Below are 13,763 nucleotides of genomic sequence, written 5' to 3'. Positions count from 1 at the left end.
GTGCTCTGCTCATATATCTATCTACCTTTATTGGTGGTTGGCGCAAGAGTGAAGCACTCACTGTGTAAGGCCACGTTCACACATTCAGTGTTTGTTCAGTTTTTTACCTCAGTATTTGTAATCCAAAACCAGGAGAGGGTGAAAAATGCAGAAGTGGTGACGTGTTTCTATTATACTTTTCCTTTGGTTTAGACCAGAGTCGGACTAAACGTATGGAAAAATCGGTGCGAGTTTCCCTGCCGAGAGTCGCACAAGTGTTCTCCGTATGGTCATCCGTGTGTAATGCGTTTGCAATGCAATGATGCGATTTTCTCGCACCTATGTATCCGTATGACATGCGTATGGCTTTATATTTCTCTCTGATTTTCACCATTGAATGAAATTGCTCAATGGGCTGAAATGAGGAAAATGTGTACGTATTTGCCACAAGCTAGATGGATGGTCCGTGTGGCGTCTGAGTTTTTCTCACACCCATAGGCTTGCATTGGCGAGTCTCAGACGATATACACGTACAATCACAGCATGCTGCAATTTTACACACACGTCGAATACGCCTGAGAAAAAATACGGTGATGGGAGCTGCCCCATAGATTAACACTGGCCCGAGTGCGATGTTTTCTCGCATAGCACTCGTCCGTATTCTACGGTAGTGTGATGCCGGCCTTAGGCTTAGGGTATGTTTCCACGTTCAGGAAACGCTGCGTTTTTGATGCAGCGTTGAGCCACAGCGTCAAAAACGCAGCGTCCAGATGTTACAGCATAGTGGAGGGGATTTCATGAAATCCTGTCTCCAAAGACGCATGCGGCATACCCGCAAAAACGCACATGCGGCGTGTCTTTTAAGAACGCAGCATGTCCTATGTTGCAGAAAAAATGCAAGGACAGCGCAGGTGACCTGCCAGTGACCTCAGGTGCAGATTTGTTCAGGATTTTACCTGCATAAAATCCTGACCAAATCCTGATGCAATCCTGAACGTGGACACATACCCTTACAAATACTGAGGTAAACTATTGACCAAATACTGAACGTGTGAACATATGGCCTCACACTACTTCTCCAGCAGAATGTGTAGGTGATGATAATATTTGCTTCTGAAGTAATGGGGGCAGAGCAGAATGGCACCAGGAGGCTGGAGAAGGGCAGTGCTGAGCAGAGGAAGCCACATATAAGGAGACATGGAGGCTGGCGTGTGTCTGTGGAGGGAAGGAGAATAAAGGAAGTCACTGTTCCTGCAGAATGTACAGGAGCTGAGGGAGGAGGACTGAGGGAGGAGGACTGAGGGAGGAGGACTGAGGGCTGCTGCTCCGTCTGCTCGGTGCCAGTCGAGCTGCAGCCTGTCAGGGACACAGCTGAGCCACACAAAGGACACAGGACATGGCTTCTATGGCGGCGGCAATAGCCGCAGCCCGGATCTCGGTGTCGGGGAACCGACCCCTGGACGAGAAGGAGAGGAACAGATTTGCCTATTTTTCCTCCCTGAACTCCATGGCGAAGAAGATCATGCAGGACAAGGAGCGGGTGCGGGAGCGCTATGGGGCTCAGTGGGAGAAGATGCAGCCCAAGGAGCAGGAGGAAGCCATAGACAAGAGCATGGTGGACCCGGAGCTGGAGAAGAGATATGCCCTGCACCGGAGCCCCGGCCACACCGAGTCCGTGCCCTGTTACCCGGTGCTCAAGACCCACACCGGACAGAAGGTGGTGCACTTTGGGGAGGAGGTAGGTGCTGTGCTAGGGAGGTGGGCACCACAGAGACCCCGTGGACACTAGTCATGGCTGTGGTCACACGTAAAATCCACAGCATTTCACAGTAGTATTCAGAAGAGGAAGCCACAGACAAGTGAACTAGGGGATGTAATATTTTGGAGGGATCAGATGATTATAGAATGTCCTGGGGTTGGGACAGTAGGCTGCCTGTACTTCTGGCCCCTCACACCGCCTGATATCACAGTGTTGGGGGGCCACATGGTGACAGAGGTGGGGACATGTCTGACTACTGGATCTGCTTATAGTACAAATATTATGGGACACTACATCATGTTTACATGGCAATATGAGGCTTCATAACGCTGGCGCCATCATTAGTACTAGGCCTGGAAAGTCTGCACTCATTCATTAGATAGGCTTTACACTCTATTACACCCCATAAAATGACAGATCTGTCATATGCTTCCAGGTAGAATTCTTGATGACTGTATGAACAGGTCCTTATTTTTATATATTTTTAAATGATCATCCATAATGACCATGTCCAACAATGCTGTGGGCGACTGCACAGATCCTCGTGGCCGCCCTCTATGCCACTGATCAGCCCTGAGTGCACAAGGTAATAGCCAGTATATTTGCTTCATCTCTAACTTATTTTTACTCTTGCAGTACGGGAATAACCTGTTGCTAGATGGAAACCACCAACAAGTAGGCTTGGATCACTGCTGAGCACCGCTTCAGAAGTGAAGAGTAGTCAATCTGTGCCCGATGCCAGCCCTCGGGGGCCGGGGCATAAGCGGCGTCAAGCAGATCTGGGACGGACTAAACTGCATATTGGGATGATGGGCTGCAATACTAGACTCCACCAGTAGATGGCAGCACATTTTACAAATGCAGCCCAGGAAATGACTTCTTGTAATATAGCAAGAAGGGAATTCAATGGAAATACTTAAAGGGAACCTGTCACCCCGTTTTTTGAGATATAAATACTGTTAAATAGGGCCTGCGCTGTGCGTTACTATAGTGTATGTAGTGTACCCTGATTCCCCATGTATGCCGAGAAATACATTACCAAAGTCGGCGTTTTCGCCTGTCAATCAGGCTGGTCTGGTCAGGTGGGCGTGTTCACAGCGTTCTTTTCTTCCCCAGGTTTCCGTTGGTGGCGTAGTGGTGTGCGCATGTCCAAGGTCCGGATTCCCTGTGCCCACGTGAAGACACAGTGCGCGATCTGCGCTGTCATTCCTTTCATCGGTGCGGGCGGCCATCTTCCTGGGGCCGCGCGTGCGCAGATGTAGTGCTCTGCTGCACGGGGCTTCAGGAAAATGGCCGCGGGATGCCGCGCGTGCGCAGAAGAGATCGCGGCGGCCATTTTCCCAAAGCCGAGTTTTGCACCATAGTAACGCACAGCACAGGCCCTATTTAACAGTATTTATATCTCAATCTCAAAAAACGGGGTGACAGGTTCCCTTTAAATGAATCAGAACATCCACAGGGCTGGATTAAAGTTTAATAATAGAACCAGGGAAAAAAGATTGTAACTACATGGGATTATGTGTAGAATATCGGGTTACACACGCCTGGTGATATATCTCATCAACATTTCATAGGAATATGGGTATAATTATTGTTCTGTGTGGGGATTATGGGTGAAATATCACAAATACACATGCCCAGGAACATACTTCATCTACTTCTGATAGGAATATCGGTATAATGGTTCTTTGTGGGTATTATAGGTGATATATCATGAATACACATGCCCAGTGTCATATTCAATCAATTCCTGGTAAGAACACGTATGTGTACAATTATTGTTTTATATGTTGATTATTGGTAAAATATGATGAAACATTTCATTAACTTCCGGTAAGAATATTAGTATATTTATTATTCTATATGGGGTTGTGGTCAGAATGCTATGGAGATACAGATCCTGTAACCTATTTGCATCTGACAGGATTACATGTCCATTGACTTCTCCCACCCCTGGCATCATAGGTCTTTGACCCAGTGTTCCCACCTCCTTATTAGGCCGGCCATGTCATAGAGATGAGCAGTCTTGCACGATACTTCTTGCTTATATACCTATATTATTCTCAATACATTGTTCTTTATAGGATGTTGGATGTTTTGCAGGATTTTATTGGTTACTTAGGTTTGTTGACATCAATAACTTTTAATGGAGATATATAGATTTTTTTTTTAAATAAAACCTATTATTTTATTAAAAGTTATCTTAACAAAAATATTTGGAAATGGAACATGTATTTTAGTGTATACTGGTCTCTAGGTTAATACGAAGGCCATCATAACAAATCCAACAAAATAGCTTTCATGGAACAATAAATGATCCTGCTTACGTTCACATGTCTGATATAGGACTCGGTATTGCTTCTTCGTCAGTAGGCAAGGCATAATTGAATCTTATGTGCCTGTTTTCCATCCAGGTTCACTTGAATGGGAATGGAAACCTTCATATTGTTCCCCGCTATACAGGGCAGATTTTTTTTTTTGTGTGTGGCTGTGGGAAAAAGATGAGGGTAACGTATACAGTCATGGCCAAAAGTTTTGAGAATGACACCAAAATTATATTTTCACATGATCTGCTGGCCTCTGGTTTTTATTAGTGTTTGTCTGATGTTTATATCACATACAGAAATATCATTGCAATCATATTATGAGTACCAATAGGTTATATTGACAGTTAGAATGAGTTAATGCAGCAAGTCAATATTTGCAGTGTTGACCCTTCTTCTTCAAGACCTCTGCAATTCTCCCTGGCATGCTCTCAATCAACTTCTGGACCAAATCCTGACTGATAGCAGTCCATTCTTGCATAATCAATGCTTGCATTTTGCCAGAATTTGTTGGTTATTGTTTGTCCACCCGTCTCTTGATGATTGACCACAAGTTCTCAATGGGATTAAGATCTGGGGAGTTTCCAGGCCATGGACCCAAAATCTCTGTTTTGTTCCATGAGCCATTTAGTTATCACCTTTGCTTTATGGCAAGGTGCTCCATCATGCTGGAAAAGGCATTGTTGGGCGCCAAACTGCTCTTGGACGGTTGGGAGAAGTTGCTCTTGGAGGACATTCTGGTACCATTCTTTATTCATGGCTGTGTTTTTAGGCCGATTCCCTTGGCTGAGAAGCAACCCCACACATGAATGGTTTCAGGATGCTTTACAGTTGGCATGAGACAAGACTGGTGGTATCGCTCACCTCTTCTTCTCCGAATAAGCTGTTTTCCAGATGTCCCAAACAATCGAAAAGGGGATTCATCAGAGAAAATGACTTTGCCCCAGTCCTCAGCAGTCCACTCCCTGTACCTTTTGCAGAATATCAGTCGGCCCCTGATGTTTTTTCTGGAGAGAAGTGGCTTCTTTGCTGCCCTCCTTGAAACCAGGCCTTGCTCAAAGAGTCTCCGCAGTCTCACAGTGCGTGCAGAAGCACTCACACCAGCCTGCTGCCATTCCTGAGCAAGCTCGGCACTGCTGGTAGTCCGATCCCGCAGCTGAAACAGTTTTAAGATACGGTCCTGGCGCTTGCTGGTCTTTCTTGGGCGCCCTGGAGCCTTTTTGACAACAATGGAAGCTCTCTCCTTGAAGTTCTTGATGATGCGATAGATTGTTGACTGAGGTGCAATCTTTGTAGCTGCGATACTCTTCCCTGTTAGGCCATTTTTGTGCAGTGCAATGATGGCTGCACGTGCTTCTTTAGAGATAACCATGGTTAACTGAAGAGAAACAATGATACCAAGCACCAGCCTCCTTTTAAAGTGTCCAGTGATGTCATTCTTACTTAATCATGACTGATTGATCGCCAGCCCTGTCCTCATCAACACCCACACCTGTGTTAATGGATCAAGCACTAAAACGATGTTAGCGGCTCCTTTTAAGGCAGGACTGCAATGATGTTAAAATGTGTTTTGGGGGTTAAAGTTCATTTTCTGGGCAAATATTGACTTTGCAAGTACAGTAATTGCTGTTAAGCTGATCACTCTTTGCATATACTCCTGAATGTCAAATTGCCATTACACAAATGAAGCAGTAGACTTTGGAAAAATTACTATTTGTCTCATTCTCAATACTTTTGGCCATGACTGTACAGCACTTTGCCAGCCAATTTACTGCTTTATCCAAGCATCCAGGCGGCTGCCCAAGGCTCCCCTTTTAGACACAAAGACACAAAAAATGGACACAAGCGGACAGTAGAACATAAAAGAGAGGTAGGATGACACAAAAGGAGGATACTCAGAGGGACAGAGGGACAGGAAGACCCAAAGTGGGACAGCAGGATACAAGGGGGGCATTTTATTCAGTTGTTTGAGTTATCCCAGTTTTTCACAAATCCAAGCACCCTCTGCTCCCGCTTAGCTTGGATAAAAGAGACTCTACTGGATATTTTTATCAGGTAAAGGATAAATATGGGAGTTGGGATTTGTAGCCATGTTATCCAAATCATAATCCCCATATAAATGAATATTGATAATAGTCAATAATATAATCATCCACATCTGATGATCATATCACATTACATTTTATGTGAAATTAGTGGGGTAAGGTGTTTGTTGGTTGACAGCACACACTATGCACGATTGAGCAGCTAAGTATTAAATTTCACAAGGAAAACACAGGCTATTTTCAACTCGACGCTTTAAAGAGGACCTGTCATCACATTCAATGCCACCAAGCCGCAGCTATGGTGGCATAGTTGACAGGTCCAGCTGTGTGGAGAGACCTTTGTCCACCTCCCTGGGTGCCTCCTCATTGAAATACTAAACTTTATTGCCCCCTTGGTGCGCGTAACAGGAATCAAGAAGTGGTCCTGTTGGTGTTTTGGAGTGTGAACCAATCAGTGCTTGAGCCCTGCGCTGTGCCGCGTCATCAGTCGCTGGGCAGTAAAAAAATTCTTGCCCAGCAACTGATGACGCAGTGCATTGTAGATAGCGCAGATTTATTCACACTCCATTGGACCGATACAGACACTTCATGCTTCCAGTGGTGCCCGTCGAGAGGAATAAAGTGTAATATTTTAGTGCGGAGGCACCAGGGAGGCGGATAGAGGGCTGTCCACACTGCTGGACCTGTCAGCTATGCCTCCATAGCTGCGGCTTGGTGGCATTGAATGTGATGACAGGTCAGCTTTAAGCCTTTTTCTCAGTACTGAAGATAAGCAGTTAAAAGTCTTTTAAATCAGCCTTTATTTACTTATTTCAGCAACCTTGACGTCCAACCACAAAATATATCAATAAAGTCACAAAAGCTATTTTCAAGTCAATGCTTCAGACAGTTTTCACAATCTTGAAGAAAAAAAAAAAAAAAGCAAAAACTTTGTTAAACCCGTCTTTCCAGGCCTGTTTCAGCATCTTTGAGCGTATAAACACTGCATATGTCCAGGAAATCAATGCAGATATTTTCAAATTAATAGTTCAAACTGTTATCGCTATATTAATGAAAAGCCGTCATATAGAGACAATAAACAGCGTATACTGACTTATTACAGCGCTATTGAATGCAGAATTACCAAGCTGTAAAAGGAAATTACTTAGCCTATTTGACGCTGTAATATAAATGTACATATAGGTATTCATTTATTATGGAGCTTAGGTGCCCACAAGTTTTTAAAGATATTTTTTCAAACAAAGCTGCAAAATTATTTGGCCTCTGTAAATATAATATTTCACATTGAATTACCATGGAGGTGAATAATTCTATTCATATTATTATGGGAAATTCATCAAATGTGGTACTGGGCATGACTATTTGGGATAAATATATATGTTCTTAAAATAATGATACAATATGTTCCTGGGCATGTGTATTTGTGATATTTCACCCATAATCCCCATACAGAACAATAGATATACCCATATTCCTATCAGAAGTAGATGAAGTATGTTCCTGGGCATGTGTATTTGTGATATTTCACCCATAATCCCCATACAGAACAATAGATATACCCATATTCCTATCAGAAGTAGATGAAGTATGTTCCTGGGCATGTGTATTTGTGATATTTCACCCATAATCCCCATACAGAACAATAATTATACCCATATTCCTATCAGAAGTAGATGAAGTATGTTCCTGGGCATGTGTATTTGTGATATTTCACCCATAATCCCCATACAGAACAATAATTATACCCATATTCCTATCAGAAGTAGATGAAGTATGTTCCTGGGCATGTGTATTTGTGATATTTCACCCATAATCCCCATACAGAACAATAATTATACCCATATTCCTATCAGAAGTAGATGAAGTATGTTCCTGGGCATGTGTATTTGTGATATTTCACCCATAATCCCCATACAGAACAATAATTATACCCATATTCCTATCAGAAGTAGATGAAGTATGTTCCTGGGCATGTGTATTTGTGATATTTCACCCATAATCCCCATACAGAACAATAATTATACCCATATTCCTATCAGAAGTAGATGAAGTATGTTCCTGGGCATGTGTATTTGTGATATTTCACCCATAATCCCCATACAGAACAATAGTTATACCCATATTCCCTTCTTGCTATATTACAAGAAGTCATTTCCTGGGCTGCATTTGTAAAATGTGCTGCCATCTAGTGGTGGAGTCTAGTATTGCAGCCCATCATCCCATCATCCCAATATGCAGTTTAGTCCGTCCCAGCAGATCTGAGAGTTGCCAGGACCGACGGCACTCTCCTGTGGTGGCATAGGCATTAGCAGCGCGCAACTGGTTAATAAGAAACCAGCACACAGCACAGCACTGGGGTTGAAGATTCATTCAATTTTTTTTCCCTTTAATAATGCGCGCCTCTTGCTTCTTCACCTGAGGTGGTGCCCTAAGCATCCGCCTAACCCTTGTCTTGGCCCTGAGGCTACCCATAGTCTTGTGGACATTACCAGAAGTAAATATGGCATTCAGACACAGATTTAACCCATCCACAACATTTCAATTTCACCTACTCAAAGTGGTCATCAACCTGCCACGTTAGGGGGTATAAAATGATTCAACTAGAGGGTCCTATATTATGTTGGCTGAGATGGGAGAAGGAGTTGGCAGAATATATATAATAAGAAGAATACTTCATACCGTATATTGACTATATTTTTCAGATAACAGTATCGGTTCTGTTGAATAGCATCTCAAGCATCTATATATTATGACTGAGGGAGACGGCTCCTTCTGTCACCCCATGATGTGATTGTGTGGCACTGTAAAATCCAATGATTTATTTGAAGAAATATATAAAAATCAATTGCAACCATAACCACCACCTATGAACGTTAAAAAAAAGCAGGCAGATGCATTGTAGATGCATGTCCTTGCTCATTACAATCAGTGATCACATGGGGTGACAGAAGGAGCCCTCTCCCTCAGTCATAACACAGTCATTGTAATGAGTAAGGACATGTATTCACAATGCATCTTCCTGACTTTTTAATGTTTATAGGTGGTGGTTATGGTTGCAATTGATTTTTATATATTCAAATAAATCATTGGATATTACTTGATCTTTCTGCTGCTGGAATTTTCCCTACAGCTACAGTTTCTGGTCCATGGATCATATTAAAAACACATGTTCTGTTTTTGGATGGTTCACATGTACATATTAATTCTTTATTTTTTTAATCATAAATAGTTCTGCAGATTTACAAAAAACAACACATTTTAATCCTAAAATCTTAAGAAAAATGGATAAAAACAGACAACTCATAACATTACGGAATAAGTACAATGTGGAAATTAAATTTAAAAAAAATGTAATAAAAGAAACATTTATATTGGGCATCTGTGTTTGATAATTCAAAAGATTATAACTCACCAGGTCGATGTCTTCCTCACCGCTTGTGAAGTTACAGAGATCCAGAAAGCCTGTCCGCCAGAGTGGGCAAATATACTTCAAGAAAATAAAAAAAACTTGGTATCTCCATTAAAAATTCTTTGATAATTTTATTGATAATCAATTAAAAAATCCCTGGTTTTGGAGTTGTGGACTCCTATAATATATTATAAATTTGGTACAGCAGTACAATGAAAAAAATATGAATTCAGCTCACCCACATGAAGATAAATAAATAACTTGGCACTCAACTTGGTGAATAGTGGTAGTCAAGAAAAAAAAATTTTATTACTTAGGGTAGCAGTCCAGCAAATTAGACGTTTCGGTCAAACATTAAGACCTTCTTCAGTAAACCGACTGCTGTGATGTATGAGTATAAACGGCACTTTATGTGTATGATTGAATGGTCCTATGATAGATCCAGTAGGACCTAACTGATGGCGGCTGAGAGCCGAACAAAAGGATATCTGTTCCTATCCACAGAAGATATATGCAAGGGATAACCTAGAAGAAGGAGTAAGTGGCTACGGAAGTAATGTCGCACTCATAGGAACCGATAGTGTCCAAAGGGTAACATAAGTAAGGAGGTCTCAATAGAGACACATAGTAGAAAATGGGAGCGGGAAAAATCTCTATAGTACAAAGTATTCAGGAATAATCCATATGAAGATGCAGATATCAGGCAGCTCCGAAAAGACGTGGGCAGAAGGAGAACATCAACGCGGTTGAATTTTTTTCTTGACTATCACTATTCACCAAGTTGAGTGCCAAGTTATTTATTTACTATATTTACTGGTGTGGGAAACCTCACTTGAGCACCGACACAGCTGTGCCACGCTATACTTTACCACATGAAGATAAGTCTCATAGCCCATGAGTTTTGATCCGAGCACGGAAAAACGTCTCTGCTTGACGCTTGGCACTTGCACATAAGAACGAAGATATCCAGCTCCGGAATAAAATTAAAAAGATTCTTTATTGAACAAGATTAAAATAAGCTGATTGACAAGCCGATGTATACCGGAGGAGGAAAAGCCTTAAACAACTGGACGCGTTTCGAACACGTGTAGTGTTCTTAGTCTTCAGTTTCCAAGAACACTACATGTGTTCGAAACGCGTCCAGTTGCTTAAGGCTTTTCCTCCTCCGGTATACACCAGCTTGTCAATCAGCTTATTTTAATCTTTCACAGCAGTACAATGCAGGATGTGTTGTAAATGTTTTCATAAGAGTTTGGGAAAGTTATGAAATGGCATATAAATGTCTGTTCTGTTCCTGATGTAATGATTTTGGCTGTTAGTTGAGATGAATCTGGGCTGCACTCTGGGCTGTGGAGTCCTTAAGCCAAACCTCTGACTCCTCAATTTCCCTGACTTACGACTTCACAGCACTGCCTCACTACTGAGCATGTACATAAAGTGCAGCACAGATTCATCTCCACTTCGACCCCACAGCACTGCCTCACTACTGAGCATGTACATAAAGTGCAGCACAGATTCATCTCCACTCCGACCCCACAGCCCTGCCTCACTACTGAGCATGTACATAAAGTGCAGAACAAATTCATCTCCACTCCCGACTCCATAGCACTGTCTCACTACTGAGCATGTACATAAAGTGCAGCACAGATTCATCTCCACCACGACTCCACAGCACTGCCTCACTACTGAGCATGTACATAAAGTGCAGCACAGATTCATCTCCACTCCGACTCCACAGCCCTGCCTCACTACTGAGCATGTACATAAAGTGCAGCACAGAGTCATCTCAACTAAAAGCCAAGATCCTTAGATCAGGAACAGAACAGACATTTATAGGACATTTCATAACTTTCCCAAATTCTTATGAAAACATTTACAGCACATCCTGCATTGAACTACTGAGCGCCCAATGTATTATATATTTTAGAAGTCGGGAGTTGGTTCATTTTATACCAACTCCACCAAAATGAACACAGACTCTGACTCCACAACTCCAACTCCACAGTACTGCTTTATGTACAAGCTCAGTAGTGAGGCAGTGCTGTGGAGTCAGAGTTTGTAATCAGGGAAATCGGAAGTTTGGCTTGCCGACTCCACAGCCCTGGAAAAATAGTCATAGCAGGACATCGATACATGTTGACACGTTTCAACTTGGCAGTCTTAATTGTAAAAAAAGAAGAGAATGTCCAGCTTCACCGAATCCGTAAAAAAGAGTTTTCTTTAACCCCTTAGTGACGGAGCCAAATTTTTGAAATCTGACCAGTGTCACTTTATGTGGTAATAACTCTGTAACGCTTCAACAAATGCCAGTGATTTTGAGATTGTTTTTTCGTGACACATTATACTTTATGATAATGGTAAATTTAGGTCAATATGTTTTGTGTTTATTTATAATAAATATCAAAAATTTGAGAAAAATGTTAAAAAATTAGCAATTTTCAAAGTTTGAATGATTATCCCTTTAACCCTCCGTCACATACAACTGATCTGACAGGCGCTTCTCTTTTACTTTCATTTCTCCCTCCTCACCAGATTGTGAGGAAACCCCCTCCCTCCAGGTAGTCTCCTGTCTCTTGAAGGTCTGTGAAACCTGATATCACAGTTGGATTTCAGAGCTTCAGGGGAGAGGATATAGCTGCACAGATCTCTCAGGCTCATTGTATGTGAATACGTCACATTCAGTAAGGTTGGTATTTTATGTTTTTATTCATCACAATAGTTTATTTAGCTTGTTTTATGAATGTATAGCACAAAATGTGAGGATATTTCATAGAAATAAGGGAGATTTTATAAAAGAAAGTGTGCTGCTCAGGCATATACAGTAGTTCCCTAACATATTCCTTCTCTTGCTTCAGATTATCTGCTGAAATGGAGAGGAAAATGTACAATTTATCCAAACAACTTGATGTTGAGGAAGTAACATACATGCTGTTAGATGATAGAGACCTCACACTGAATGAGGATTTAGGAGAGGAAAGTGAGATTGATTCTCATGATGAGGTGGAAGAATGTGTCCTGGATTCTGAAACAGAGCAAGATGGTGACAGTGGTGAGGATGAAGAAGTTGGATCATATTATATTGGAAAAGATAAAAATACTAAATGGAACAAGAAGCCATTCCAGAAAAAACGTAGGGAACCTTTAAACATTATTACTCACCTTCCTGCAGTAATAGGAACTGCACGTAATGCAAAAACTGCAGTTGAATGCTGGAACAGTATATTTACAGATGACATTCTGGACTCTATTGTCACATATACCAACCAATATATAGACATTATAAAGGACAAGTACATCTGCAACAGAACCATCAAGCCCACAGATGAAATAGAACTGCGTGCTTTTTTTGGATTACTGTACCTTGCAGGAGCTTATAGGGCAAATAGACAAAGTTTGGAGGAACTTTGGGGTAAAGATGGGGATGGAGTTGAAAAATTTAGCCTTGTTATGTCCATAAACAGATTCAAGATTCTAATTCGTTGCCTTCGGTTTGACGACAGAACTACCCGAACCGAACGCAAAACACATGACCGATTTGCTCCAATTCGTGATATATTTCAAAGATTTGTTGTAAACTGTAAACAAAGTTATTACCTTGGAGAGAATCTCACTATTGACAAAATGCTCCCTGGTTTTCGTGGTAGATGTGCCTTTCGTCAATATATTCCATCAAAGCCAAACAAATATGGAATAAAAATGTATGCCCTTGTTGATGCCAGTAAGACTTACACTTACAACCTGGAAGTTTATGCAGGAAAACAACCAGAAGGTCCTTACTGTGTGAGCAACAAACCCATTGATGTTGTAAAAAGACTGGCTGAACCCTTATTTGGATCGGGTCGCAATATTACAGCTGACAATTGGTTTACAAGTTGTGATCTGATTGATTATCTGAAAATTCAGAAGCTGTCATATGTGGGAACTGTAAGAAAAAACAAAAGGGAATTGCCGCCACAGTTTGTAAGTGTGAAAGAGAGACAACAGTACAGCAGTATGTTTGCATTCCATAATGTAAAGGCTTTAGTTTCCTATGTACCACATGCCAAAAAAAATCGTACTTCTTCTATCAACACTTCATGATGATGCTGCCATCGATCCTGGGACTGGGGCAGAAAAAAACCCAGAGATAATTACATTTTACAATGCCACCAAAGGGGGTGTGGATACAGCAGATCAGATGTCCTCCACTTTCAACGTCAGCAGAAACATCAAACGCTGGCCAATGGTCATATTTTTTGCTATGTTGA

At 41.8% G+C, this 13,763-nt stretch overlaps 1 protein-coding gene across 1 annotated transcript in view; it reads left to right on the top strand.

Annotated features, from left to right (window-relative positions):
- Nucleotides 1-1,196: 1,196 nt before the first annotated feature.
- The window catches only part of C5H1orf198 (chromosome 5 C1orf198 homolog), a 92,679-nt gene continuing 80,112 nt past the window's right edge, over nt 1,197-13,763 (top strand). The window contains exon 1 of the mRNA XM_069769127.1: nt 1,197-1,717. Coding sequence (XP_069625228.1) covers nt 1,376-1,717 — 342 coding nt within the window. The 5' untranslated portion in view covers nt 1,197-1,375. The remainder of the gene's footprint in view (nt 1,718-13,763) is intronic.

Source organism: Ranitomeya imitator, chromosome 5 (genome assembly GCF_032444005.1).
Source record: "Ranitomeya imitator isolate aRanImi1 chromosome 5, aRanImi1.pri, whole genome shotgun sequence".
NCBI lineage: Eukaryota > Metazoa > Chordata > Amphibia > Anura > Dendrobatidae > Ranitomeya > Ranitomeya imitator.
This window is presented reverse-complemented; position numbering and strand designations above follow the sequence as displayed.